The sequence below is a fragment of the Oreochromis niloticus genome, linkage group LG8, assembly GCF_001858045.2.
Source record: "Oreochromis niloticus isolate F11D_XX linkage group LG8, O_niloticus_UMD_NMBU, whole genome shotgun sequence".
Classification (NCBI taxonomy): Eukaryota; Metazoa; Chordata; class Actinopteri; order Cichliformes; family Cichlidae; genus Oreochromis; species Oreochromis niloticus.
The window spans coordinates 12,307,268-12,335,015 of NC_031973.2; the positions used below are offsets into that span (position 1 = coordinate 12,307,268).

The 27,748-nt window shown below is 37.6% G+C and overlaps 1 protein-coding gene across 2 annotated transcripts in view; it reads left to right on the top strand.

Moving 5' to 3' along the window:
* The window catches only part of adamts14 (ADAM metallopeptidase with thrombospondin type 1 motif, 14), a 57,799-nt gene that overhangs the window by 6,054 nt on the left and 23,997 nt on the right, over positions 1–27,748 (top strand). For both annotated transcript variants that reach the window (XM_019362522.2, XM_005471375.4), the window contains 3 exons: positions 10,293–10,449; positions 13,299–13,495; positions 23,415–23,498. In XM_019362522.2, the coding sequence (XP_019218067.1) occupies positions 10,293–10,449; positions 13,299–13,495; positions 23,415–23,498 (438 nt within the window). The remainder of the gene's footprint in view (positions 1–10,292; positions 10,450–13,298; positions 13,496–23,414; positions 23,499–27,748) is intronic.

Consider the following 27,748-nt stretch of genomic DNA (forward strand, 5'->3'; position numbering starts at 1 on the left):
GGTTGTTTTATTAGAAGATGCCAACTTGTCTGCAGACTCTTGCAAGCTACTCGCCAGGCAGGAGTGAAACTGTTAAAAATGCAAGACAATTTGAAAAGACCATTTGCATTCAGAGTAAAAGTTTAACCTTTTGAAATGTGTTGAAAATGTGTTGATGTTCTCCATTTGTGGTTTGTGTCACACTTTTTGCATTTTACTTGAATTGTCAAAGGCGGTCTATTATTTCTCTACAGGTCAGAGAGTAAATGGAGAGTCTTTACAAATAAGTTGACAACTTCCATGCAAACTACAGGTAGCTATTTATAATTTATAACCGTTTTTTTTTTTTTTTTACAAATTTTTACAAAGGTAGAAACGATATTAGAAACACCCTTCAAACAAGTGTTGATGATGGACAGTTTGTCCACCAGAGGGCACTATACAACTTGGCTAAAAGTGTTTAGAACACCACAATAAGCTCATCTGAGCCAAGTACGCTAGGAGGTAAATAAGTAACTTATGACAATATCTCGTAATATCTCAGTTAGGGTTTATTGAAGAAAACCACACATAACAAATGTTGGGGAAATCTATTTAAGTTTGTTTATGTCTGAAAGAAAGAAAAGTGACTAATAGATTGGATATTTAAATGACCAAATATCAGTGTAAGTCTTAAAAATCTGCTAACAATTGAAGCAATCACGAGGAGTCAGCAACCTCCTGCAACTGCTCACCAACTGGTCAGGGAATACACATTATTCCCTAGCAACTGGAGGTTGCCACACGGTCTTTGGGCCTATGTGACTGACCGATAAATTAACCCGGTAGTATTATATTCTCTGCTGTGGTATATTAAAGTGTCCATTTAAAGAATATACACATTGACTGTGTAAATTTACTGTGGTAAACACTTCCTGAACTTTTATAACCTCCAGTTAAATGTTATGTTTCCCACTTCTCAATATGATATTGAAAGGATGCTGCGGTTATTCCGTATTGAAGCAATGAGCTCATAGAAAATAATAAAAACAGATAAGAAAATTTTGTTAGGAGTGTCCTTCACAACATAAACCACTGGGAAAGCAGTATGATATATGAGGCTCAGAATGAAAGATAACATCAAATTAACATCATTTTGTATACATTTTTAGGTAAGACTTGAGTATGCTCTTACTCTGAAGCAAATGCCTGATTCATTGTTTCAAAGGCAAATTGTTATGAGGTACAAATTTACATTTTCACAGACTGATGTGATCAAATCACGCAGTAAATAAAAACCCTAACACTGAAATCTGCATGTGATTTAAAGGGGGTTTGTTTTGTCACTTTGTGTCAGGAAAAAAACAAAAAAAGCAAAAAACATGCTGCTAATCTCGGAGATTAGATCTCCACGAACAATCTTGCACTTTATCGTCGGTCATGGTGGCAAAAGTCTTAAACTCAGCAAGGAAACCAAAACTATCTGCATCACTAAAGACCACTAAGTACATGTGGGAAACTATGCTTTGTTTGTCATTTAGATGAACTTATCCTTTAAAAATGCTGCTGTCAGACTGTTACCAATATAGTACATGTGTTTCCTTGCATCAGAGCCAACATAAACATGGACTTGTTCGTGCATGCAGGGATTTTCAAGCAGCATTTTTGAAGTTGCACAAACAGCTTGGAGGCAAATTATTTAGTCTGATGTGTCGGCTTTACGTAGAACGAAGATCAAGTATGATGAAAGGACCAAGTCTGAAAAGCATAAGAATGCGAGTCATATGCTTACATTGTTAAATGCGGGCCAAATCTTTAAGATGCACTCTAAGTCTTAATGTACCACCAGCACTCAATCTTCAAAAGCTTTTTGATGGACTTCAATAGAGACCAAAAATTTTGTAATTTCACTTTGTATTTTACCCGTAGTTGACTTCAGCCCAATTGCAGTGAATCCCACACACACTGTGCTAAATAATTATCTGGATGGAGATTGCAGTAATGCGGGTGTAGCCTGAATTATGGGAAGTGGATAGCACAGTTTTAGTGTGTGTGTGTGTGTGTGTGTGTGTATTAATTTTCATGACAACAAAGTGCTAAAAGGTGAGGAACTCATCAGTCATCATCATAATTCTTGTCTTGCAATTTTTCGGCAGTTTCATTCTCTTTACTACAGCTGTATTTCAGTGATAAGCCTCTCTAGTTTTTCCTTTGCAGTGAGGCTGCTCCCAGAAAGATGACTCCTACAAACAGATTAAACTATCTGGTCTCCTACCCTGTGTTAAAGGTGCAAGATTTATGGCATTTGAATCTCATTACAATATGCAGAGTAAAGCTGCTTGTTAATCTTGAATATATTTGGTCTCGTAGATTTTTAGCTGAACTTGCAAAGATAGAAAGTTCAACATAACTTTGTAAGTCCATCCATCCATCCATTCGCTTCCGCTTATCCTTTCCAGGGTCGCGGGGGGCGCTGGAGCCTATCCCAGCTGTCATAGGGCGAGAGGCGGGGTACACCCTGGACAGGTCGCCAGTCTGTCGCAGGGCCAACACACAGGGACAGACAACCATTCACGCTCACATTCACACCTAGTGACAATTTGGATTATCCAATTAACCTATCCCCTCAAATACTTACTTTGTAAGTATTTGACAAAAACAGATCCACACTTTCAGTTTCATTTGTAGGTGCTTTGCATCTAGTGACTGCCAGAATCTGTGATGTCATCCTCTGAATGTGGCTCCTGCGAGATGGCAACAGCTGTGCGCTCCAGAAGAGCATGAGCTATTGTTGCGAAGCGATGAGTGGTGGCTATGATGATACTGTGTCCTGCTCATGTGTTGGGAATTAGCACAGATGATGGGCTGATTGTATTACATGTGTGATAGTGACACGAGTGCCAGATAACCGCCGGAGGAAAAGCGCTATTTCTGTGTCCATCAGTTAAAAAGAGGGTGAGCCACCCGGCAACAGTCAGTGAGTTGGGAGTTGGCTTACTTGTGTGTGTGTGTGTATGTTTGTGTGGTGGGGTGGGGATGGTAGGGGTGGTGGTGGTGGGGTTGGGGTGTTTTCCATCCACTGAGAATGGAAAAATGCTTGCATAAATTGTTCTATTCATGAATCTTTGCAGGGACTCTGTTCTGAGCTTTTCCCACTCCAGTATTCCAGGATTCTCTGGCGTTCCAGTACTTTGCTGGCACTGAGGTAAAGTCACTAAATTAAGAGCTCCATCAGTGGAAGCCCAACATCTCAGCCAATAACGTGATTTATTTCCACTCACTCTAATCCTTATTTGTAGCAGCTGTGTTATGTCTGCATAAACAGGTGCTCATTCAAACACACACTGGGATCCAGGACACACACGGATACGTTTACTGCTGCTGCTACTTCTTTGTGTACCAATTTTATCTTGATGCTTATTTCTACAACTGTTCCTTCTACAAAGTTTATTCTTCTAATTCTTGAAGAAGGCTGTTATTACTACTTACCTCTCCTTCTACTCCCATTAAGAATATTTAAAATACTAATAAAAGAAGCATATTAATAGATTATGTAAATTTTTAAGGAGATTCAAATCAGTTTGCTTCTAAAATCAGCTTGTTTTTCCTTAAGTGTTTATTTTATTCCTACATTATTATGCATGCATGTAAATATAGAGCATGTAGGCTTATGGCGATTATACCCCTAATTTTCTTCATAGTTATCTTCTTGATCACATGGTATGCGTGCCCTTTCTGGCTCAGCACAGTGAGATGTGAAAGTTGATAAAAAGGAATCATGTAGTAATCCCCAGCTCCCACAACCTGTCTTATACGATTATTTCAAACCCTCGACTCTGCTGAGTCCAGCATTGGTGAGCCATGATTTAGTCGCTGGCTTACTGATCTTCCCGGTTTTGCCACAAAAGCTTTTATCCAGCGTCACTGACATGGCTGTTGCTGCCAGTATGTTATGCCAGTATGTTATGAATATTGAGTCAGAAGTCCCATCTCTTCTATTCATCAACAACGCTGAGGTTATGCATCTCGCTTTGGCCTGTTCATGAAATGAACCGCCTGACCTCACGATAAAAAGAGGACTTAACTTGCCCTCAGAGACTGGGGGCAAGGATTCTAAAACCAAAATTATATAAACATTCTCTAATTACAGGTTAAGCTACAGGAATGATAGCTGGATTTTGATTTCCTTACACGTTGCAGCACAGGCATCGGCAGCCCTTGGCACTTGCTCCATTTTTAGATTGCGTTTTCCTTTCATGGACTATAAGAGATGCCTCCCTCAGATTATCTAAGTAGATGATGTAAAAAGATCGCTGTGAATGATCCCAGAAGCATGTTGTGACACTGCCTTTGTGTGCAGCATGCATGTCTCTATTCATATGTAATGCACTGACTGAAAAACAGCCCGGGCTGTAATTTCTCTAAGGCCTAATTTTCTCTGAGGATTGTAGGGGACACGTCTCATTCGCTGGACCGGGATCCTGTTTTTGCTTATCTCTCTTTCAGTGGTTGGAACCAAAGTTCAATAAGGCGGCAGATAATTTATTAATACACAGCCGTAACTCATTTAGACAGAAACATATATGAGTTGTGTGACCAAAGAATCTTTTCCAGTGCTGTACATTTAGTTATTAGTGTAGTCAACTAGACTTTCAATGAGAGTTTCTCTGCAGCTCTGCAGCAAAAAGTCATTTTTCACTTTGACTGCTTGTTGTTGAAGACAGACTGAAATTATTGCAGTATCTGCTGATACTGTCGATGGCTGTAGAAATGTCCCCACGGATGACTTTTTAATAAGAAAAAAAGTTTATTTTTATTTTGAAAGGATGATTCTTATGCTTATTTTGAGCTTCAAAAATGTGTTCCTGGACTCTACTGATATAGCCTTAAACATTACACAGTAAAACATGTGTCTTTATATCAGAGATGCATGTGAAAACCACAAATACCAAACAGGCACACAGGCAATACAGGCAAAGTTGTTATGTTAAAATCAAGTTTTTGGGAGTTTGCTTGTGGTCGTTAATAATATTGAACTTTTTTACTTCACTGTGTTCACTCACAGTTTTTAAACCAAGCAAATTAGCCGTAGAATCACACATTTGCTGTTAAACAAGACCAACTTCCAGGAGTGGATTTTTTCACCTGTACTAACATTATTTCTACTCACCATGGGTATCTGTGTTATTCTGAGCAGGTGATTCACCAAAAACAGTTACTAAGAAATTACATACAGTAAATATCCATCTTCAAATTTGCTCTAACCAATGTGTGGAATTTAGAGCACTGAGCTTAAGGGTCAGCAATATTTACCTGTTTCGTGTGGTGTCTGTGACCCGGCTGAATGTCTCAGGTTCAGAGTGTTTTTCAGGCAGGCATAGCAAGCCAGACCGCACACTGAGGTCAATGCACACTTATTCATGTGGAACAGGCTTTTAAACCACTGTATCACTTGACATAGAAAAGCTGTGTTTGTGTTTTGTTTATTAGTGTCGCTGCTAAGTGTACTTCTTCATTCAAGTCGTGAGAAAATACGTTTTTAGAAATCAGAAATAAATGAAAAAGGAAGTATTAGCGGCAAATATTTTAATTTAAGCAATGGGAACAGTTGAAAAACTGCTCTTTAAATGACAACTGTAGCTCATAGATGTTGTAACAAAACTTATGTCATTGCCTAGACCAGCCTTGACCATAGATTTTACAAATGTTTATATCTGGTGTGTCTCTGTAGGCAGGTCCAGATGCTGCTTCTCTCGCTCCGAACAGACCTGACTTCACTTTTTACCCGCTGTTGAAATAAGAGACCACAGAGGAAGTACTGGAGCATGTCTTACTTGGCATTTCCTGGTCAGGGGCTGGAGAGATTCTTTCACTCCTCTTTGGCTTAACTGTCACATGTCCACCCTCAGAGTCATGGCTTTTGTATCATCTGTCTTAAGTGACAGCACGCTGAGGACTTTTTTTCTTCCTGTTTTTTTGTAGGCACACTGGTCTATTTACAGCTCTGTATTTAGATTTCTTTTTACAGCTGTAAATACACACATTCTTGCCAAAGTCTTGTTGGTGTGCCTTCTTCAGAAGGATAATGATAGGCTGCGTAGCTTTATTCTCTTAGTTAAGGGCAGAATTATGAAAAATACAGCTCACACACACACACAGAGTACAGGCTTAATAAAAACAAGACATCAGACAGAAGCAAAGTGTCAATGTCATATTTGCTTTTCTTTCCTACCATAAGACACAGCATTGCCTTTCTTTGACACTGGGCTATGGGTTCCTCTTCTTAAAATCTGACTATGTGTTTTTTTTCTGTTGATATGCCTTTATTGGAAAGAGTTTGCAGCCAAGTGTGAGTAGAAACATAAGCTAACAATGTTCTCAAAATCTATACCCACCACGTTTTTCATGGATATTCGTGTCTGCATAAGTTTCATTCCTTCTGTCTTTTTGACTAGACTAGATTGAGAGGGTGGGGGGATGGGGGGGTACATATATAAATAAATGGGCAGGAGAGAAAATGGAGCTAAACTCACTTTTTAAAGGAAAAGTATTACAGCAAGTCTACAAAGGAGGCGTTCCAGTTGCTTTTATTCAGTAGCGTGTCCCATTAGTGTCTGACTCAGTCAAATAAACTGTCTCAGTTAAAAGCAAAGCCTGTGATGTGTGCTGTAAAACAAGCAAATATGTGTTAGGTCCTGAGCATTGCCAAAATGATTGCACACTCAGTATAGGCCCTGAATAAATTTTGCATAGGATCTTGGGTGACGTGATCTATGCACATCTGTAAGTAACAAGATGTGAATGCATGCAGAATGTGAATGTTTGGTGATTGCTTTTACCATACTATAGGGTAGTCTTGATTACCTACTGCACTGATGAACTTCTCCTCTGTTTTGATGTTGAATAACAGTATCCGAGAACTGTCACTTTTCTGCTATTCATTTTAGAGTTATGTGAAAAAAGTTTTTACAGGACTTTATGCAGTCCTGTGAAAACTCAAGTATTATGTTAGGCAAGTAAGTAGCAACCAAGAGCTGCTAATCAAATGCAATTCATTAACTGATGATCAGTAAGTGTGACTATCTCTTTAAAAGCCAAAGTTTTGGTAGTCTGCTAGTCTGGAGCATCAAGGTGTGTGTTTACACAGTGCCACGGTCGTTTCAGGAGTGGATGCTCTAAAAATTTCACCCCAAGGCCAGATTGTGCAATAGTCTGAGAAGTAACACATGAAATTAGTCTGAATAAGAAATCAGCAAACGAATAGGACATGCAGACATTGTCAGAGTTAGAAATAATAATTTTAATGGAAATGACGAATGTGTTCTTCAAACCTTACCTAGCCTGGCAAACCGTAGTCATTCTAGCTATCCAATTTTTAAGATAATCTTTCACCCCATGCCTCCTGGATAATCTTCCACAAAATGGATTGGATTGATGGAGTCTTCCTCTGAAATAATTGGTCAAGCTGCTCGCACAACAACTTTACCACCTCCACAGCACACTTAGACCATCACGCTGCCTCCACCATGCTTTACTGATAGTGTTAAGTACTGTTCTTACATGTTACATCATTCATTTGTTCTTCTCTTTGATACGAAGACCTTACGAAGAACTTGAACTCAACCGTCCACAGCACCTTCTTCCACTCTTCCACTGTCCAATGTCTGCGCTCTTTTGCTCATCTGAGATTTGGCTTTTTCTTGACATTTCTACCATGAAGTCCAGCATCCTGAAGTTACCTCTTCACTGGTATTTGACGGGTACTATTTAGTGCAGCTGTCAGTTGACAACCTGTGAGGCATCTTGGTCTTAAACGACACACTCAGGTTGTGTATTAGGGCCAATTACTCTTTTGTTTGTGTCTTTGTTAGAGCCAGTTTGTTCTGCTCTCTGAAGGGAGTAGTTAACAGCATGGTAAGAGAGTTTGAGTGTCCTCGCAGTTTCTCACATTGAATAGCCTTCCTTTCTAAGCCCAACAATAGGCTGACAGGTTTATAAAAATGTTCTTTGTTTCTGGCCATTTTGAGCCTGTAAACAAGCAAACAACGGCTGACGCTTCCAATACTAATCTAACCGTAAAGAAAGCAATGCTTCCTTTTTATTTGCTCCCTTGTTACTTTAACAGTTTTCAGCTGTGCAACACAATTGCAAAATTGTTTTCTACTAATCAATGAGCCTTGTTATATAATTAACTTGGATTAGGACCCATACCCCTCTTGTCCTAAGACAGCTGGGATAGCCCCCCCTCTGAAAAGAACGGATGGATGGATGGATGGATGGATACCAGGAGATTGATATGGAAGTATCACAGTTGTTGATAATATGCAAAAATGCAGATCACTCTTAAAAAAAATCGGATTACTTTTAATTGTTTGTGAAATGGATAAAATTCTTTGTGAATTGCATTTTGTTTTTCTTTGGGGAACAAAAAGAAATTTGCAAGTGATATCAAAATATTTGGTTGCATGTACATCTCAGACTCGACAGGCCAAGCATGTTAAATTTCAAATTCATAACAATAGGAAAAGACTGAACAAGTATGGCTTATTTGGAAGGGTTGCCAGGAGAAAGACTCCTCTGTTAAACAACATGGCAGCAATGATGCGTCTGAACACACCACAAGACCTCTAGAACCAAATAAAGGACAGATGAGTGGAGATATTTGGCCACAATGCACAGCAAACACCTCATACTAGCTGTCAGGATGCCAGTCGCTTTTCACATTGTATGGAATTCTATGAAAACTAATTCTTTCCCCCGCGACTGCATCTATACAAATCTACAAACACTACTTTCCACTGATTTTCGGGTCTTTTGCTGTTTCGATTCATTCCTTTTCAGCAGGCAGGTGTGTTTAAACTGTGCTAAACTGTGCTAAAAGCTCAGCATTTGCATTTGAGCTTTGAATGTAGCTGACCATTTAGCAACTAAAGAGACAAATATATATGCCTAGGACTTGATTGCCACTATGTCATTTTTCAGAAATTTCCTTTGTACCTGAGTGTTTTTCTTTTCGGTTTGGTTTCAGAGTTTCCACTGTCTAGTTTCATTCTGTTTATGTGTCGGTTGTTCTTGGCCAAAGCATAGTTTTTGCAGGTTTCATTAAAGGTTTCCCTAGAAAAAGCCTCTGTTCTCAACACTTGTCTTTTGGGAAGTGACAGTATACACTATTGAAAGTTTGTTACTGCTCATGAAATCATAAAATGAAATCAGTTACAGGAACATTAGTAAATAAAGGTTTAAAAACCTATCAGATGGTATTTTGTTATAATGAACCAACCAATATTCCCAAGAAATGCACCTTAACAAGGTAGCCAGTATGGAAACACAAACTATAGTTAAAAGACACTTTGATTCTGTTTTTTTACTTTTATCATGACCGACAGAAGTGATGCATTCAATCTGAATATGTATTGAGTTGCATTAGGTATACAACAAACAGAAACCTGAAGTGGAAACAAAAACCTGTCTTGGATTCTTTGTTGTCTACTTGCAAATTAAGCTCCTTTATTCCCTTCTCAGAGTCACAAAAGTATCAAACCAGATACTATTATGCTAATAGAGAGAAATGCTATGTTTTTTGTTTGTTTTAAACATAATATTTCAAGTACAACAACAGACCTACTCTAGTTATACAAATAAATATCAGGTTTGCTTACCCACTGAATCAGATCTTTTTTTTTCACTGACATTCAGCATTGCTCCAAGGAGAAATCCACTTTCGAAGAGACAAACACGACTGTTTTTCCAAACCTATAATTCAGTGCTGCTAAAATAAATGTTGAGTGTTGATTAAAGAGGATGATAAGTCAATATTTCCATGCTGGTGTGGACAAAGTTACTGCTCTACTATTCTTCTTGGTCTATACTTACCTTTGAATGTAAACAGCAAGGTCAGAGCTCCTCTCAGTGGGTAGCTTATGCTTGGATATTGGTATTTTCTAATGCAAGCAGAACACACAAAAAAATCCAGGTTGAGACCGTGGAGTATATCACAAAGCAAACTGTAAACTGTACCACAGGCTTTGGATTCTATGAGCATCCCAGACTGGCATCAACGCTTGTAAGAGTATCCAGCTGAAAGGATTTCTATAAACTCTTTGAAAAACTTAAAGCAGATGGAAATCACCACTCATCATTTAACACAGGGTGAAAGAAGACTGACATTCAATGAATCTTAAAGGGCCCCAAATTATGTCTACCTGCGTCATTCCGCTTATTGAGCCCTTTACTAAATCTTCCAATTGATCAGGCACACCATAATTACTGGCTCCAATGGAAGAATTGTGCTTCAAGGAGGAGTGGTACACTCATTTTGAGCTCTCTTTTTCCAGGCAGGCCTGATCCGGACTGATAATGGGGAGTTTTTCATTGAACCCCTTGAGAAAGGCCAACAGGATGTGGAAGTGAAGGGGCGTGTCCATGTGGTCTACCGCAGATCAGCCATAAAGCAGGAGACAGGCCAGCGAAGGGAAGACCTCCACAATGAAGGTAGGCAAGGAGAGGGAGTGTGATGTAAGTGGAAACAAAAAAAAACTATATGTAGGTTTGAGTGCAACAACTGTGTGCTCCGGCCAAGTAAGGACATATGAGTAAGTGCAGAACTGAATACATCACTGTATACCAGGAGCGGCAAAAATGATGTCCTGAAGGTTGATGCATTAGTCACAGAATGGACAGAATAACATAGGATAATTAAAGTACCTACCTCATACATTATTATAATTATAAAGAGCAAAAAACCCAACATATTTTGACCTATTTATTACTTGAACTTTTAATCATCTTGGTTTCTATTCATTATTGTATCTATTGTATCTGTGTAGTAACATATTATCAAACTCACTGACTGTTATTTCCTGTTATGTGAACATGTTATTGTCCTCTGACTGAAACTAAATTTGATTTTCTTAGTTTGGTACAGCGTAGTAATGGTTTATAACTGTCCAATAAATTGAGTTTTTCTTTCAATTAGATTCACTCTGTGGTAATATGGTGATAAATTGTGAAAATCACTAATTTGTTGCTGTCGACACACAGAAATTCACATAAACTGCTTCACTTCACCTTGCGCTTCCATACAGACCTATCAGCAGAGGCAGTGCTCACTACACCAGCTGGTAAAATGAGGAAAGCTGGGGTTCGGTGGTATTATTGGGGACTGGGGAATTTAAGAGAGCTAGAGTGGGAAGTGACCTTTCCTTTGCAGCCAAATGATTCAATTTCATCATGAATTCCTTCTCTATTCCTTTCTTCCTGAAAAATAGCTTCAGCATCTGGTGGGAGATTCTTACTAACCTCACAAATTTTCTGTAGCTATAAGCCTCTATGGTTTACTTTTAATCTGTTGCTCTCTAGTGCATATGTTTTTTGTAACAATTGTAGTCAAGTCACAAATTTACAGTCCCAATCCTCTCTTTTTTAAATACCATTGTGAATTTCACTGTAGATGCATTCTCATATAAAGTAGCATATCTGTCGTTGATGTTGATTTCCTGAGGAGAGAAGAAACATTTTGTATCTGGCATCATTCAGACTAATCTTTAACTTCACCTGATGTGTACGCTTTTCATACTATCACATACATAAAGAATCATATGATCACAGTCAAAATTAACTTAAAATTAAAATATATGCTGTATTCATTCTGTAATCTGTACTTTAACACATGTAAAAAAGGCTACAGAGGTTCTGGTCCAAATCCACCTCTTTCGCTCTCTTTCTAAGCTCACAAGTCCTTTTTTTTAACTTCTGACAGGGGGGCTCTTTTTACCTCTCTCAGGTACAATTTTAAGAGAAATTCCGGTCATTACTCTGCCTCCTGATTTAGCTTCCTGTTCAAGGCTATCAATAGCTCTCATGGGGAAAAAGGCTCCATGAGATTCCTATTTTAGTTTCAAAATGTAGTCTTATTTCTGATCATTTCCTGCCTGGTAGCAGAATGAATTTCTTAGTGAGACCAATCAAAACACACTAGGTTTTACAACTAGACAATAGGTATATATAGGTGTAACCAACTCCTAGCAGTAGTCAATTGAAGTGCAAAAAAATAAAAGGTCGGTTAAATGCTGTCTTATTGCCGTCTTCCTTTCAATTTAATAAAATTATTTTGATTCAAGGTAATCAGCTACATCTGGTGGAAATGAATTATCACGCGTGATGCATCTATTGTTAATTTATTTAATTCTTTATCTTAAATTTAGAATAAATTGTGTCTCCAAGAGATTTGCCTGGAGACAGTTGTTAAAATAGGCTTTGCAGAGCAGCATACTGATTGTTTGTCATATGCATTGTTCTCCTATGAATGCCTTTCCTGCTATGTTAAATTATATGTAATGTCTGCATTTGCACCTGAAAGGCTTGAGTCATCACCAGTTAAGGTGTGAAATTACAAAATGTGGACTCTTGCAAAATAATCAAATTGATATTTTGAAAGAACTTGCTATGATTTAATGTGGTCAAATTTTTCAACATAGTGTTTGTTTGATGTTTGGTGTAGCTATCATGCTTTAAAAGCCTGTATATGTTCGTGAAATCTGACAAAATGATAAGGCATGATTAATGTTTACAAAATATCTGCTTATGAAAATAATTCATGCATGTAGAAATATCCTTAATATCTATTAATATTTATGTTTTCACACACAGAACCAAAATCTTATTAAAAATGAATAAGCAGTTTCTGTTTTTGTGTAGCTTTGGCAGCTTCAGCAGCGGTACATTTCCTCTGAATGTTATCTTTGTGTTCATTGCCTCTGTGGTGGTGAAATCCATGTTCACATAGTTTATGTTTACCAATTAGTATTACAGTTCTAACAATGTCAGCCACAGAAAGATATCATCCTGTACACACACACTCGTTTTCGTATATTAGTGAGGACATCTAATTTACATAATGCTTTCCCGCTTGTGTTAACCATCAAAAATGAATGCCTAATCCTAATCATAACCTAACTGTAACCCTGACACTAAAACCACGTTTTGAGCCTCAAAAATACCTTCAAATTGGTGGGGATGAGCGTTTTGTCCCCGTAAGTGACTGTTGGTCCCCACAAGTTTAGTGCCAATTTTCTGTCCTCACAAAGATGTTTAGATGTTCACACCCACACACACACACACACACACACACACACACACCTATCTATCTATGAGATGTGAATGACCAACAGTTTAAACTACAGATGTGCTATAAAAATGTAGAGCCCTTGCCCCTGTCAATAATCCCAAAGGACTCCATCTGATTATCGCTTAGAGTCAAAGAAAAGCATTTGCTTTGTGTCACTTTGACACCATCTTTTCAGTGGCTTTCATTAACTGGTCATCCTTGTCATATTTTGCAGTGGCAGACATTGGGATTGCAGACCTCCCCAAAGCTCTGGATCTTGTTGAACATAAACTTTCTGAGTCTGAGCGCAAGAGGAGGCATGCGAAGAAAGATGACTTCAACATCGAGGTGCTGCTGGCTGTTGATGACTCGGTGGTCCGTTTCCACGGCAAGGAGCATGTCCAAAATTACGTTCTCACACTCATGAACATAGTAAGTGTTATCATAAAGAATTTTAAGGCTGCAGCATTGAATAATATGCATAGCATTTGGACTGAGAATTCCATAAAATGCGATTCAGATACATATTTATGAATCAAAATACGTATCCATAATTTGCGAAAAGTATAGTTTAATTTTACACTTTAAACTGAGACAAAAAAATGTAATACAATTTACAGTTACAGTTACAATTTTACATTTACAGTTGTAAACAAACAAACAAACTCCACTATACTGTACAATCAGTCCGCTGTCCTGTACAGACCACTGTAGTAAGAAATTTGGCAGATTATTATTATTTATTTTAAATCTGTAGTCATTCATAATTCATAGTGTAAATGTTTGGGAACCATGTGCATGCATGGAAGGCGTAGCATGGGAAGAGCAGCAGCAGGATCCCAAATACAGAGGACAAATAAATCAAGAATACTGACTAGTAAAGAGAAGGATTAAATAAGACAGCATGAAAAGGTGGAACTGGCTTGGAGGTAGGTTCCAAAGCAGCTTGCAGGGGCAGAAACACAGATGTTCTGAGCTGATATACCGAGATTGTGTTTAAGCTTGACTTCTTGGCCTGCGCTGGAGAACAGAGTGCCTATGTGTTAGGTCATTTGTAATTAATTTGTAAGGATACTGTTGTTGGCTAGGTCTAGTGCAGTCACTCAGCAGACAATATAAACAAAAAAATAACATTAAGAACCTTAAAATAAATTATAATTTTGCCATTTTTGTTCAAAAATGATTCCAAAACAGATTTTCTTTAATAAATGCCAAATAGCCATAAAAAGAGACATAGTTGTTAAAAGCATGACAATAGAAATATCAAATTTCTTGAGATTAAATTATGCTAAGTCTGCAATATTTTCCCCTTGTTCTCTTTGATATCAGAACTCACCACACTTCCCCATAACCGCCACTCTCTTGCTGTTCATGGATTACTAATAAGAAAAGAGGAGGGAGGGAGAAACTCTCAGCTCATTCATTATGGGTTCCACCAGCTCCTACCACCATAATCTACTTATTGGGCCCAAATCCCCCAAGTCAGATTTTCACAGGGTGCTGGTTTCACTCTGTAACAGTTACCATTTGGACCCTGCATGGTGGTCTGATTAGCTGCGCTAGACCAATTAGAAAGTTGACTGGGAACTGTATAGGGCAGTCATGGAAACCAGCGCCAGACGTCCACTCATACTGCCAAGCTCTGCTTACATGGAATGATGTGTTTATTTAATTAGGATATTATATTCACATTCTGTTCCCAAATGTCTTCTTCAGAATGAAATGTTTGACTTTTAATGACCTTAGGTGATTATACTGTGAAGTGGCTGCAAATGCACTCTGTAATTCCCTCTGTAATTATCAGTCCTTGGTGTCTAGTACTCTCTGATTAGCACTTAAGGGTATTTCACATCGCAGAGAGGAGTAGTGAAATTGAGGAAGTCCTTAAAGCTAAAATTGACTGAACTTTAAACTGAAATCAAGTCAAGGTCTTAAATGTAGTATCCATATACTCCACCTCCCACTGAGCAAAACTTGATGAGAGAAATGTGCAAGAAAACAGCAGTTTAAACAAACGAAGGTCAAAACTCTTTGGTTCCAATGGTAAGCCACAAGCTTGCTGTGTCTGAAAGAGCTCACTAAAATCCCTCTGAATCCCCGGTCCATGGCTGCAGAATGTGTAGTACCACCTGGAGAAACTCTCCCTAAGGGATTGATTACTGGACATCCTGTCTGCACAAAGCCAAGTTTGACTGCTGAGGTGCCTGCTACACAATGGCCGGGTTGTTTAACCATGAACCAGGTTTTGTCCATGTTGATGTGATGCTATACACAAGCCAGGGACACCTAGTGCATTTAACCAACAGCTGCTACTCTCATTTTTGGCCATAAGAGTCCTGCTTCAGTCTTCTTTGTGCTCCTCATGGCTTTGTAATTATCCCCATGGCAGAAAAAACCCCTTTTGCATAGATATGAGTAAAAAAATATAAATAAATGAAAACCAGCTTTGGTGTTTACAAATGTCGTAACTTCATGCCAGTACTTTAATAAGTCCTCAGTTTGATCTACTATACACACATATACAGTACAATATATAGGTCAGTACAGACCAGTCTCAGTTCTGTTGTAATGAATCCAAGAGAATTTGGGGTCATTCAGGGGTTCTTTACTGCGTTTATTGACCTGTATGTACTTCTGTGAATAGAATATTTGCTTAAATTCTTGGGTGTAACCCTGTGTCCCTGAACAAATTTGGACTTGGAGGATATCCTTTCTGTGTTGACAGAGCTTTTGTTGTGCATGGCCATAATTTTTACCTGGTCAAAGCTTACTGACACATACTTGTTGGGGGTTTTTTTCTTAGCAAAGGAGTGGCACTCTGTTGTTCTGTTTGCAGTATCCGGAAAGTGGAAAGTTCTGCCTGTAGTGTGGACATCAGTGTTCATGGTAATTAAGACACTAAAGCTGAATGTAGAAAGGAAAATTCTCCATAAAAAACCACAAACAAACAAAAGAACACAAAAAAAGCTGATGCTTTGGCAGTGAAAGCTTTTATCAGTTCTTTTTCATCCATCCATCCATCCATTCGCTTCCGCTTTTTCATCTAATTGCTAATTGCTGTTCATCCTGTGTTGGGTAGCTGGTTCTTGTAGCTGTCTATGCTCATATACTGTTCTATTTTAGAGGGTTTTTTCACAACAGTGGATCTGCTGTTGCATCAGTTAAATCGTTGGACTTCACCTCAGGGCTCTTGCAAGCTTCAGTGTCCAGTGAAACCAATCATTGATGACCTTTTGTAGATTAGTGTTGTATGACATTAGGAGGTAGGAAAAGGGTAAGGCATTGTTAGTAAAATGGCAAATGGACTGCAAATTATATGACATTTTTCTTATTAAGAAAATAAAGAATTAATACAATTCTCATTCATTTGTTAGTCACCTTTAATTTGACAATATCTTTGTATGTATTTTAGCTACTATACTGATTGCACAATTTTAGGCATATTTGAAGAAAAGCATCCAGAAACAAACTGATAAGTTTTGTATGTTACTGTATGGTGATGTGGGCAATGGAAAAAGCTGAAATTCATTTTTAGAGAGTAAAGGCCAAATGGAGAAGTAAAAATTGTCCTTATACTTCTGCCAAAGGCTCACATGTGCTTTTGAAGAAAAATTAAATGAGTTGTGGTGGTCAAGTTGAAGCTAAAAATATTTCACTTGGAATAAAAAGACTTTCCCAGAAACCCAGTTTTTTCCTGGAAATGTTAAGCTACAGCTTGTTTTTATCTTGGGTTAACAAATAAAATAAATTAAATGCTTAAGGACATCTTACAGTATCTTCAATACATTGTGGATTGGATTACTCTGCATTTTAAAGTATGATGTACTACAGTGCATTACGCCTTTTTTAGGTCCTTGTCCACCATGGAGCAAGACTCCACTCCACCAATCATTTATTAAAAGTATAAATTTGCAACAAGTTTTTTGAACTTGTTCATGTGAAGTTTGCATGTTTTTTGCATTTATCTGGGTACTTCCTCCAGAATCTCTCATAATGTTTCTAAATTGATTCTACATTGGATGTACACCGGATATAGGTCTGAATGTGAGTATTTGTCTGTATGTGGTAGACTGGCAGCCTTCCCAATCTTTTGTTCCGTGTCAGCTGGAATCTGCTTGTTAAATGATGACAGATCAACACTGCTTCCCAGTGCAAGCTCCAACTGATACAATGCATTACAACAAGTTAAGGCTGTGGCTTTTTAACGTGTTGTAATGCATTGTGTCTGGTGTTATTTAATATAAATAACCCTCTAAAATAATCAGTGGTCATTGCTGGCCTTGTTGGCTTTTTATTTGCACTATTTTTAAGCTATTTAAAGCTTTTTAAAACCTTATGTAACTACAATCATGGCCTCACGGTTTGCCAGAGACCAAATATCTCAGTGCTTCAGAAAAGAATCACTGTGAACTAAGTAAGAGTCAGTGTGGCCACAGGGTCAGGAATAGGATTGGATAGCATAGGATCAGGTGATCTATTGACTGAAGTTTGGTCCTTTTTCAAAGTCTGTTCTCTGCCACATGATTGCATTTGTCTCTGACCCTCAGAACTGTATGTACTCATTTTTTAGGTATTCCTCAGTCATCTTTTAAATAGAAACTAACAAGCTAACTTCCTGCTAACTTCTAACTGTCCTAAACTTCATAAATTCTCTTTTTTCACAGATGCCTAAATGTCAAACTTTATTGTAAACCCTGGGAGAGCAGCCACACTGAACATTTTTTTGGAGATGAAAGAATTTGAGCCGTTTTTAACTCTCAGTGATGCCGCAGTGTTTGTTTGAGTTTGGGAACCAAAGAAGAATCTGGACCCAGAAATGCCTAATGACGTCAGACCTAAGAGGTGGATAGCTCTAGACTCTCCATGACCCTGAACTGGATAAGCTAAAAAAGTACATGGGTTGAACTGTTCCAGACCGTGTGAAGTATTACAAAGGAAAGGCGTTTCAATGCTTCCTTTATTACCTTCTTTACGATACACAGGCCCATCCTTTATAAAGGTAAAGCAAATAATGCCACCCCATAATCCACTGTGACGCACTATTCATGCCAAAACTTGTAGATATATTTGGGAACTTCAATGACAGGCTGTTAAATCCACTGCTGAACAAGTATTATTATTATGCTGCGGTGATAAAATCTGCTTCTCATGAAGTTGTGTTATGGGAAGAAGTCAACAACGCCATATCTAGAAAAGTATACATAAATCTCTCTCAATTAATTCAGTTTGCATTAGTTATTTCCAGATGGAAGTAAAAAAAAAAAAACTTTTATCAGGTATCTGTACTTTATTTTACTTTTAACCTTTTATTTTACTTTTCTGACAAGTTTTTACTTCCTAAAATTTAACACAAATGTACTATTTACTTCTTATGTTTTCTTAATAAGCAATTTTTTAGCTTTAAAAGTACTGGTGTTAATGAGTTGTGGTCACGCTACTTTAGCTTCTATAGTTAATGCAACAGAAGAGCAGCAAGCACAAAAGCAGTGAAGTGGAAGGTAATCTCAAATGCAACATTTCTAATAGCTCGACAAATATCAGCAAATAGACAAAGTGTTTCTGTGCAGTTTGTCACGCAATGTGCCTGTTAGCTAACAGCTGTACAGCTGCTGTATTTTTAAGGAAGAGGAAAGAACTCAGAGATAGAGAAAAATGTAAAAAAAAAAGTCAGGAAGGACACAAGTATAAGAAGAGAGATTATTTTTAAAGGTAAGGACTTCTCAGTCATTTGATAAATTGGACATTTTAAAGCTTACATGCAATCTCCTCATTCAGTTGTATATGAAGTTAGGTTTTTTTTTTTAAATATTGTGAATTAACCTGCACAACCAATTGAAATATAAACATTTTCAGTTATGCAAAGGTTGCATAAACAACCTGAAAGCAACACTGGTTAGTTTGCAGTACTGTGAAGTTTACAGTGGTGCATTGTTTTGGACTGGTGGAGCAGCTGTGATGTTCATGGTCAATGTTAGAGGAGCAGACATCAAATTAAATTTAAGCCGATGATGTGGATTAGATTCAATCACTTAATTCCACCTTTTTACTAGTTTTATATTGTCCAGGTATTGGAAATCAGCTACTGTATTAAAGCCTATTGTAACATCTGCTTACATCTGGTTGAATTCAGTTGGCTGAATCTAAGAGCAACAGCACAGATGAGCTCATCTGTGCTGTTACCCAACTACTACGTTGGCAACGACAGATATAGACATATTTTTTAAATTCCTTCTGTGTTTCTATGCATTCTACATAACAGGTGTTCAAGCTGATCATTACAATTTGAGTTTAAGTTAAAATGTTTGCATTTCCTTGTATTTATATTATTTCATTATGATATTAATATGACATAAAGTTCAATTTGCTTATTCAATTTTACTTGAATAAACAAGGTGAATCAGTTCTTAAAAACACACAAGTACATATCTGTACTTCTACTTATCCGATGAATTTGTGTACTTTTGCCACCTCTTGTCCATTGCTGTATTGCCAGGCTTTAGAGTTATCATATATAAAAGCAAAAGATAGACTGGGTTAATATGAGCAGGCAGGATGACAAACTAATGACATTATCACAAGCGTTTCATTTTACTGTATAGACTATATTTCTTCCAATTTAAAATTACAGCCTTGGTAATGAATTGGTATTTTTCATGGTTCTGTTTGCACATGCTCTTTTTTTTTTTGCACGACTTGCATTAAACAACACAGTGAAAACATGCTGGACGAGCTAGCTTGTCCATCTCTGTGACACTGTCTTTTCAACACAGTAGACCCACATCAATAACGTATCCATTCACATTTTTAAGGAGCGTGGTGTAAGTGGATTCTCTGCGTGCCACACTTCTTTATGAATTCTGTTTTGCACCTTTCCTCAACCTCGTCGCATTTTCTATTCAGGTCAAGGAATAGTGAAGTTGTTGGGAGGTAACTTGTTTTGGTTTATTGGACTACAGCAGAGATGGGTAGATGGGGGACAGGTGAGGTGGGTGTGGCAGACTAGTGACTTAGAAGAGAATGGAAGTCTGAGGACATCTGGTGGGGGGATGGGGAGATACAGTGAAGCATGGACAGTAAACAGGGCTCAGAGTAAATCACTGATCAAGCCAAGGAATACTTTCAGCTTTTAACTTTTAGTAAACCTATTAGACTATTTTGTATTCATGTTTTGGTACTTTTGAAACAAATAAGATGTTCTTTAATTTAGTTGCTCTAGATCAGGGATGTTAAATTCAATTTGCATTATGGGCCACATACGGTCCACCTTGATCTCACTAGGGATTTATGCTTCAGTAGGATTTCTAAGGATTTCTAAGCTACGTCTTAACCGCAAACCTCTAAAACCCTACAACATAACCTATGGCGTAACCTGACATGACACAACATGCTGTGGGAGCGCAGCGCGCAACTATTGTGATTGGCCTGGTTAGCATCCTTTTCATCGTTTTCATCGTAGTTTTTGAAAATATCATGACAGAACAACAACCATTGTCTCAGTATAAGGATTAATATTTATTGCATTAATAAAAGATCTCACAAATTCCTGGAAGGAGTTTGTAGTAATTATCCGAAAGGATCTGAAAATTTGTATAAAGAAGAAGAAGAAGAAACACTAGACCAATCCTGTTTGTTTGCCCTTTAAAATTACTGACCACAATAACGAGTGGCCCCAGCATTTTTTTTGTTTCTATCATGGCTAACACCACTGGTTCACACCAGAGCATGACCACACGGTAGTTAACACCTTTCTGGACACCTTTCTGTCAGTGTAAACAAGTTTAACCACACATTTAATGCCTGAGATATCTTAATAATCGAAAAAGTGTAATTTTAACAGTACGTCTCAGTTTTTCTACAAGAAATACTGCTGTATTAAGTGAAAGAAATTTATGAGCATGACTCTTTGGGTTCAAATTATAAGAATTACATCTATAAATACAGAAAAAGTTTGGATAGCTCACTGCCCACTCTGTGTAATTATAAAACAAAAAGTTCTATTAATTGACAGAAAATCTGAAATTTCTATAGTAGTGAAAAAAGGTATTAGTACATTGATGTAGTATGAATGGTAATTCTGGATGTCTTCATTAGGAAAAGCTATAAAATTGTTAAAAAAATACAGTTAACATTTTCCAAAGCTTTCAAATGGGTCAGATTGGATTTCTTTGCTTTATGAAAATGAAGACACGTATTGTTAAGTTCTTAAGCTTTATATCATCAGCCTAGCTGTTGGAGATCATGTTAAACCTTGAATTGCCAGTTGACACTTTAAACAAACAGTTGATAAAAACAAAAGAGAAAATAGTCTCATTCAAGCCCACTCAGCGCCTTGATTCTCAAGTACAAATGACACCATCAGGGGCTATACTTAGACTCAGTGTTATTACAGTGGTGTGACAACCACATACTGTACTCATATAATTACTATTAGTGGCTTGCAGCAAGGCAGTTAAAGTGTGGCACTGTTGACAGAAAAACAAATGAGAATTTGTCAGATATTGTTCACTCTGACTATTTTGGAATATTTGCTTTGTAACTACCTCTTGTTGATTAATAAAGCTAGACTAAGTGTAGAGCTGTCATGGGCTAAACAAAGAGGGACTTAACAACAGCAACAGGATATAATTTGGTAATTGCTCAGAAAGCCATATGAAAACAGTGGCAAGATGGTTAGAGACAGATGAATGAAAAAAAAGTTCAACTCATTCGTGTAGGGAGACGGGAAGTTGATGCGTTTTCATCTTTTCAATACAGTTTTTCAAATAATCTCACAGACCTTTTCAGAGAAGTCCCATATAAAACATTTAGAATCAATGCTTGGAAGAAAAAGGTTTGTACCTCCCAAAGAAGAGAGCCTACTTCGAGAAGGAAACCAAAATATATCTTTAGATACTCTTCTTCAACGGTTTCATAACGTAGCAATTTAGAATATCATAACTTGTATTAGTGGTGATTACTGAATTCACTTCTTACGATATCCTCTCATTTTGCACTGAGAAAATAGATGCGCATTTTGTGATTTTGGTCAAATTGGTTCAAAGTTTAAGGAGTATGAGAGCGCTCATTCTCAGGAAAATCTTACGTGAGGGAAGTGAAGCTACGTTATGCAAGCTTGTAACATAAAATACCAAATTTAATATGAGCCTGTGTCAACCACATGCTTTAAAAATCCAGTTTTAGAAAGATTTTTCCCTGAAGTCACATGGAGAAATATGAAGCCAAATGGCTTATTTTTTTATTGCAATTCAAAACTTAAATGAATGATGTATGAAAAAATAAATATCCAACCCCTTGTTTTCCTCTGAACTTAATTTATCCACCACAAAGCAAAGCAGATGATTGACTTTATGAGGCCCGGAATGAGTGCTGACATGTAGCGACCATTTGATGAAAATAAAACACACTCGAGTGGAAATTGGACTTGGGTTTGAATGGGATCCTAGCTTGGTCCTGGGTTATGCATCTACATACCACAGCATTCTTACGAAGCCAAATAGCAGTCCACATATTTCTGGGTCAGGCTCCTTTGCCATTGCATAACAGCACTAGTTTCACTAAATAGTTGCCAGTCTTAATAACATATTTCATCATGATTCCAAGATTGTCGTAAGAGATTAAAAAATGGTTTGAGGACTCGCTGCTGGGCCCTGCACCTCAGACATAAAAAGGAGAACTGGTTGGATCAAGAGTTTTAGTACAGTTCAGTGGTTTAAAACAACTGTTTTCTTCCTGGTTTGTAAGATTTTAGATGAAGCAGGATGATTTCAAGGGAAGTTTTTAACTTAATATTGTTTTACTGATTAAACTTTATTATTTCCTAAAGGATTACTACAAACGCTAATCTTCTCCTAAATGTTTTCTTAGTAGCCTGGAAAGGAGCAGCAGCAGCAGTTGTGGAGGCTGTTTCTATCAAAGTTATATTGTTTACCTGGCTTTAATTAAACTCAGCGGAAAGCATCCGTTTATGCATTTAAATAGTGTCACTTAACTTCCTTTCTTGACAGTTGAGGACTCTGATTTGCATACTTAGAGCAGCCATAATTAAGTAATTAGTAATGCAGAGCAATGAAGTTCCCTTGGAAACTCCTGAAGCTAGAGAGAAAACTCTGCTATCGTTCTGTAATGGTCAGTCAAAGGTCCTTTTCACACAACTTTTAGCTTTTAGACTCGAGTGTAATTTTATTCCTGCAGACTGTTTTTGTATTAAAGTTCTGGCTTAAAAACCACCATGTTCATGATTGTATTATTGGCCTTTGGGTGTTCAACTTGATATCACAAGCTACTTTCATCAAAAGCACTCTATGGCCTTTGTCATTCAGATCACTGACACATGCCGTTAATTTCCTTTCAGGTTGATGAAATCTACCATGATGAATCTTTGGGGACGAACATCAACATTGTCCTTGTCCGCATGATAATGGTGGGGTACCGGCAGGTGAGCCATTCCACACAATTTGTGTCTGTGCAAGCAGCATTTCAAATGAGCTTTTAAGGTTTTTTTTTACCGCAGGGCTGGTGTAAAAGGCATATTCTCATCGTCTGAGCTGTCTGTGAATACACCTGTGATTTCAGACTTTATAATACTGCCTACAGGAAGCAAGATTTTTAACTGTGTTCAATTTTATTTGGAATAAAAACAAGAAGGGCTGAACTCACCGCTATGACTCAAGAGAAAATGGGACAAAGGCAGCAAACCCTTTTACAATTTTCAGTGAAAGAAACATGTTTTACTGAATGCAGGCTCAAGTATTGTTATGGCCTGAAACTGTATTCAGTAGCACTCGACCTTATACCCAAAACTGGGAGGTAGAAGAGCGGGTGCTAAGAGAAGTTAATCCACTGATGTCTAAAATATCAGTCCTTTGTACAGATATGAGAGCGCTGTTATCTTTCTAAGTCCAAGCAGTGAGGTGAATAAGGATTTTTCCCATAATGTCAAACAAATAATTAAAATCTGAGTCAGGTGGTGCGTTCACAGTAGAGGCACCAAAGTAACAAGCTAACTTTAAGATGATATGGAAAGCTGAGTTTCATGCTTTGTGGCTTGGTTTCTACTTGGAAAAAGAGTTGTTTTGGGCCATTACTGCATATTCAACACAATAAAAAATTGACATGAGTAAAGTATAGGTTTGTCAAGTAGATATCATTTATCAGGATAAAAGAAAACACCACTACATGTAGCACAGCTTCCTTATTTTACACTAATTTTTAATTTTTTTTGTGCACACTACAAAAAACCAAAAGAAGACAAAAAACCCCAAAACAAAACAGGTTTTTAGTGCAGAGTATTCTAACAATAAACTGGTTAAAACTAGAATGGCACTAAGCGAGTGGATCCTTCCCCAAAGCCAGTGCCTTTATGCTGCAGTTTAAAAGAAAGGATCTGTTTGGTATCATATGATCTGATTTCTCTGAATAAGCTGATACTTCAACCAAGGAGAGAGGTAGAGCTTATAAAAATTTCTCTTTTTCTGTTTTAGATGGTGCGTTTGAAACTACCCGGTTATATTTTGTAAAGCTTAGTGGATAGATGAAGCATGGGGAAAAGAAGAACCCGTTACATTTCAGTGCAAATCCAAATTATTTAAAATTATTTTCTTGAAAACCGTTAAATAGAGCAAGGCCGTGGTTGAAATAAGCTCTGAGTGCTCTTCTACTTTCTAGTACCTGTTAACTTGCTTATTAACTTATTTATAGTGACCGTGAATCTCTCCCAGCAAAAATGATTGGTAATTCTGATTGAGTTCATAATTTAAGTGAAGTTAAATGATGAAACTAACATAAAAAGAGAGAGTTCATAGCTTTACTGCTCCACTAAACCGACTTGAAGTTTAGAATTGAATAATAGATTATACCTTATGTGGTCACAGAAGGAAAGTTCTTTTCATCAGATATAAATATTTTTTAAATCCAACCTGTTTCTCTTCAACTTTCCTTCAGGAGAGAAAAGAAGAAACCAGTTTGAGAAAAACAATCTTCTCAAGTATTTGAGTGACAGGAGAATCACAGGAAGAGCATTGAAGATAAAAAACAGTTGAGATTTATATACGGATTCATTTATAAACTAAGCAAAGTTTTGTTTTGGAGCTTACTGTTGCTTTTTTGTTTCTTCTAGCTAACAAGTTCTTAGGCAATAAAGACGTACAGTGAGAAAAAGAGAAATATGTTTAAGATCATAAATTGGGGTCAGGCTGAGATGAAAGAAAGGCTGTTTCTCAGATGCTGAATTTAACAAGTGTATGAAAATAGCCGGTGTGATATTAGCATTTAATTGAGCTCAGCTGTCTGGTGAAAATAGATGTTTTTTGTATTTCTTTTGGGCAATACTGAACTGATCGCCTGATTATAAGAAAAGGTAACCGTAAGAAGCCCCCACTAAAACACTAAAGTTGATGCAAAAACATATTAAAGCCCAGTGCCAGCACATGCCATACATATTTAATAAATAGTGAGGGAATAAATGAGTACATTATATTAACGTGACTGATGAAAGAAAGCGACAAATGAATATTGTACAATAGCTCAGTCACTTTCACTTTTGCTCAGGCTTTCTTTAGTGTAATGAATGATTTAAATGTACTTGTACCATGTGGTAAATACTCATGTAACATATTAATAACATAGAATAAACAAGCAAAAACAAAAGCAAGCTGGTCAATGCTAGCTGGTCAAATGATCTTCCGTATCTTCAGTTTATAGAGTTGTACATCTGTATGGGTTTGTGTTTCTGTTCACCTCTTGCCACTTAATGCCAGTCTTGGCATATTTGCTCGTTATCAGCTGAACACATTATAATGAGGCATGAAATACCGTATATTATACACGTGGGGGCAGATGCTAGTGAGTCATTAGCTTTACGCACGTATCCATCTGTCCACAAGTGTCATTTTATCTACATGTCTGACTGATGCTGCTTGGAAACTGGGCATTTTTATTCGGCTTCTGTCTGTTTGTCAGAGCAGAGAGATGCTGTTTACCCAGCACCAATTAGATGAGCTCCAACATGCTCTGTGTGTCACCGGCCCTGCTTGCAGCACCCACTCGGAAAATAAAGACAAATGTTTGGCCAGTTCCTCCTGGGTGCCTTCATTTCTCCTGGCTTCACGTTGTGTGTGTCAGTGTGTGTAATAATAGTAGGGTTATCAGTCTCCAGAGTAGTTCATCCAGAGCTGAGTCTTATTGGGAAATTTTCTGTATGTTTATGACACGAAATACAAACCACAATGGATTTATACTCCTTTACAAAAAACCCCAAAACAAAACACTGGGGACATTGGCAAAAAAACCAAAAGCCAGTTTGGGCTGTCAGATCAGCCTCATTGGAGGGAAGGAACACCAAAGCCATCATCTGATGTTCTTATGATAATAATGGAGAAAACTGTTCAGTCAAGATTTTTATTCGGGTTATATTTGTTGGCCAACAAACGCAGGAACATATGATTCACAATATTTTTTTTTAAATGATCTAACCAGTGAGTGTCCTCTCATGCCACATGGATGTGGGCAGTTTGACTCACAATAGAAAGGAGCCAGATGAGCTCATACTAGGGTTATTTAAATATATTGATAGCATTTTTGACACGATGGTGTCAAGAAAGACAAATAAAACTACAACAATAGTAACATCAGTGGCAACACTATTTTTAAATTGTCTAAACAACTGAAAAAATACAGTAACATAATAATTTGTTACATTACTGTCTGTCTGTTTGTGACTGCTGGTAGAAGTAGCAGGATGAGTTATAAAATGTACAGAGCTGTACTCTCTGCTCAGATTCAGCCAAACGCTGCAAACTCATCAAGTAGTGCAAATGGATAATGATTCAAAGCATACTGCAAAAGCAACTGAAGAGTTTCTGAAGGTAAAGAAAGTGATAGTCTTCAATAGTCAAGTCAATCTGCCCGATCTCAACCCAACAGAGCATGCTTTTCTAAATGCAGTGAATGCAGAGAGACCCACAAACAAGCAGCAACTGAAGTTGGCAGCAGTAAAGGGACTAGACTTCAGGCAGTGATTGGCTACAAAGGTCTTGTTGAAGGTCTTTGGTCACATATTGATTGTTTGATGTACAATTCATGCTGGTGGTGTACAAGGCAAAAATACTAAAATTGTGTTTTGGTTCGTTTAAAGGTATATAGGTCTTTTTAAAGGTATATAGTTTTTTTTAGGTTGTCTAGAATAGTGCTGTGTTTCTAGTGACATATTTCATGACCTATCAAATAGAGTTGGTGGTATAGCCTGCTACTATTTCTGTCTAGTTGCTGGTAGACTTTTCTCAGCTACTGATCTCTTGAAATTTCTCATAAGTTGTTCAGTGTTGCAGACTCAGCTACTTCAGCTGCTAGTGAGCAGACGGGCTGTGTACCTGCCTGTGTGCTTGTGCTGTCTCAAGTTGTAGTTCTCAACTAGAGAAGGTGATGACAGCCCTGTTGGTATCACTACTCGTGCACATGAAATAATCTGATAGTACTTTTAGCAATGATTATTGTGATAACCATAGCTCAAACCAGTGAAATACCTCATATTGCACAACAGAGCCAATCTGTTCAGCTCACTGTAGTGGCTAAAAGTTTAGTTGTTTTCTCCTGAACGTCACCTTTAGAGATTATAACACTACACCATTAAAATCTCTGCTGGACATGTGAACGTTGCAAGTTACAAACCTAGTAGTTGTTTCATAATCA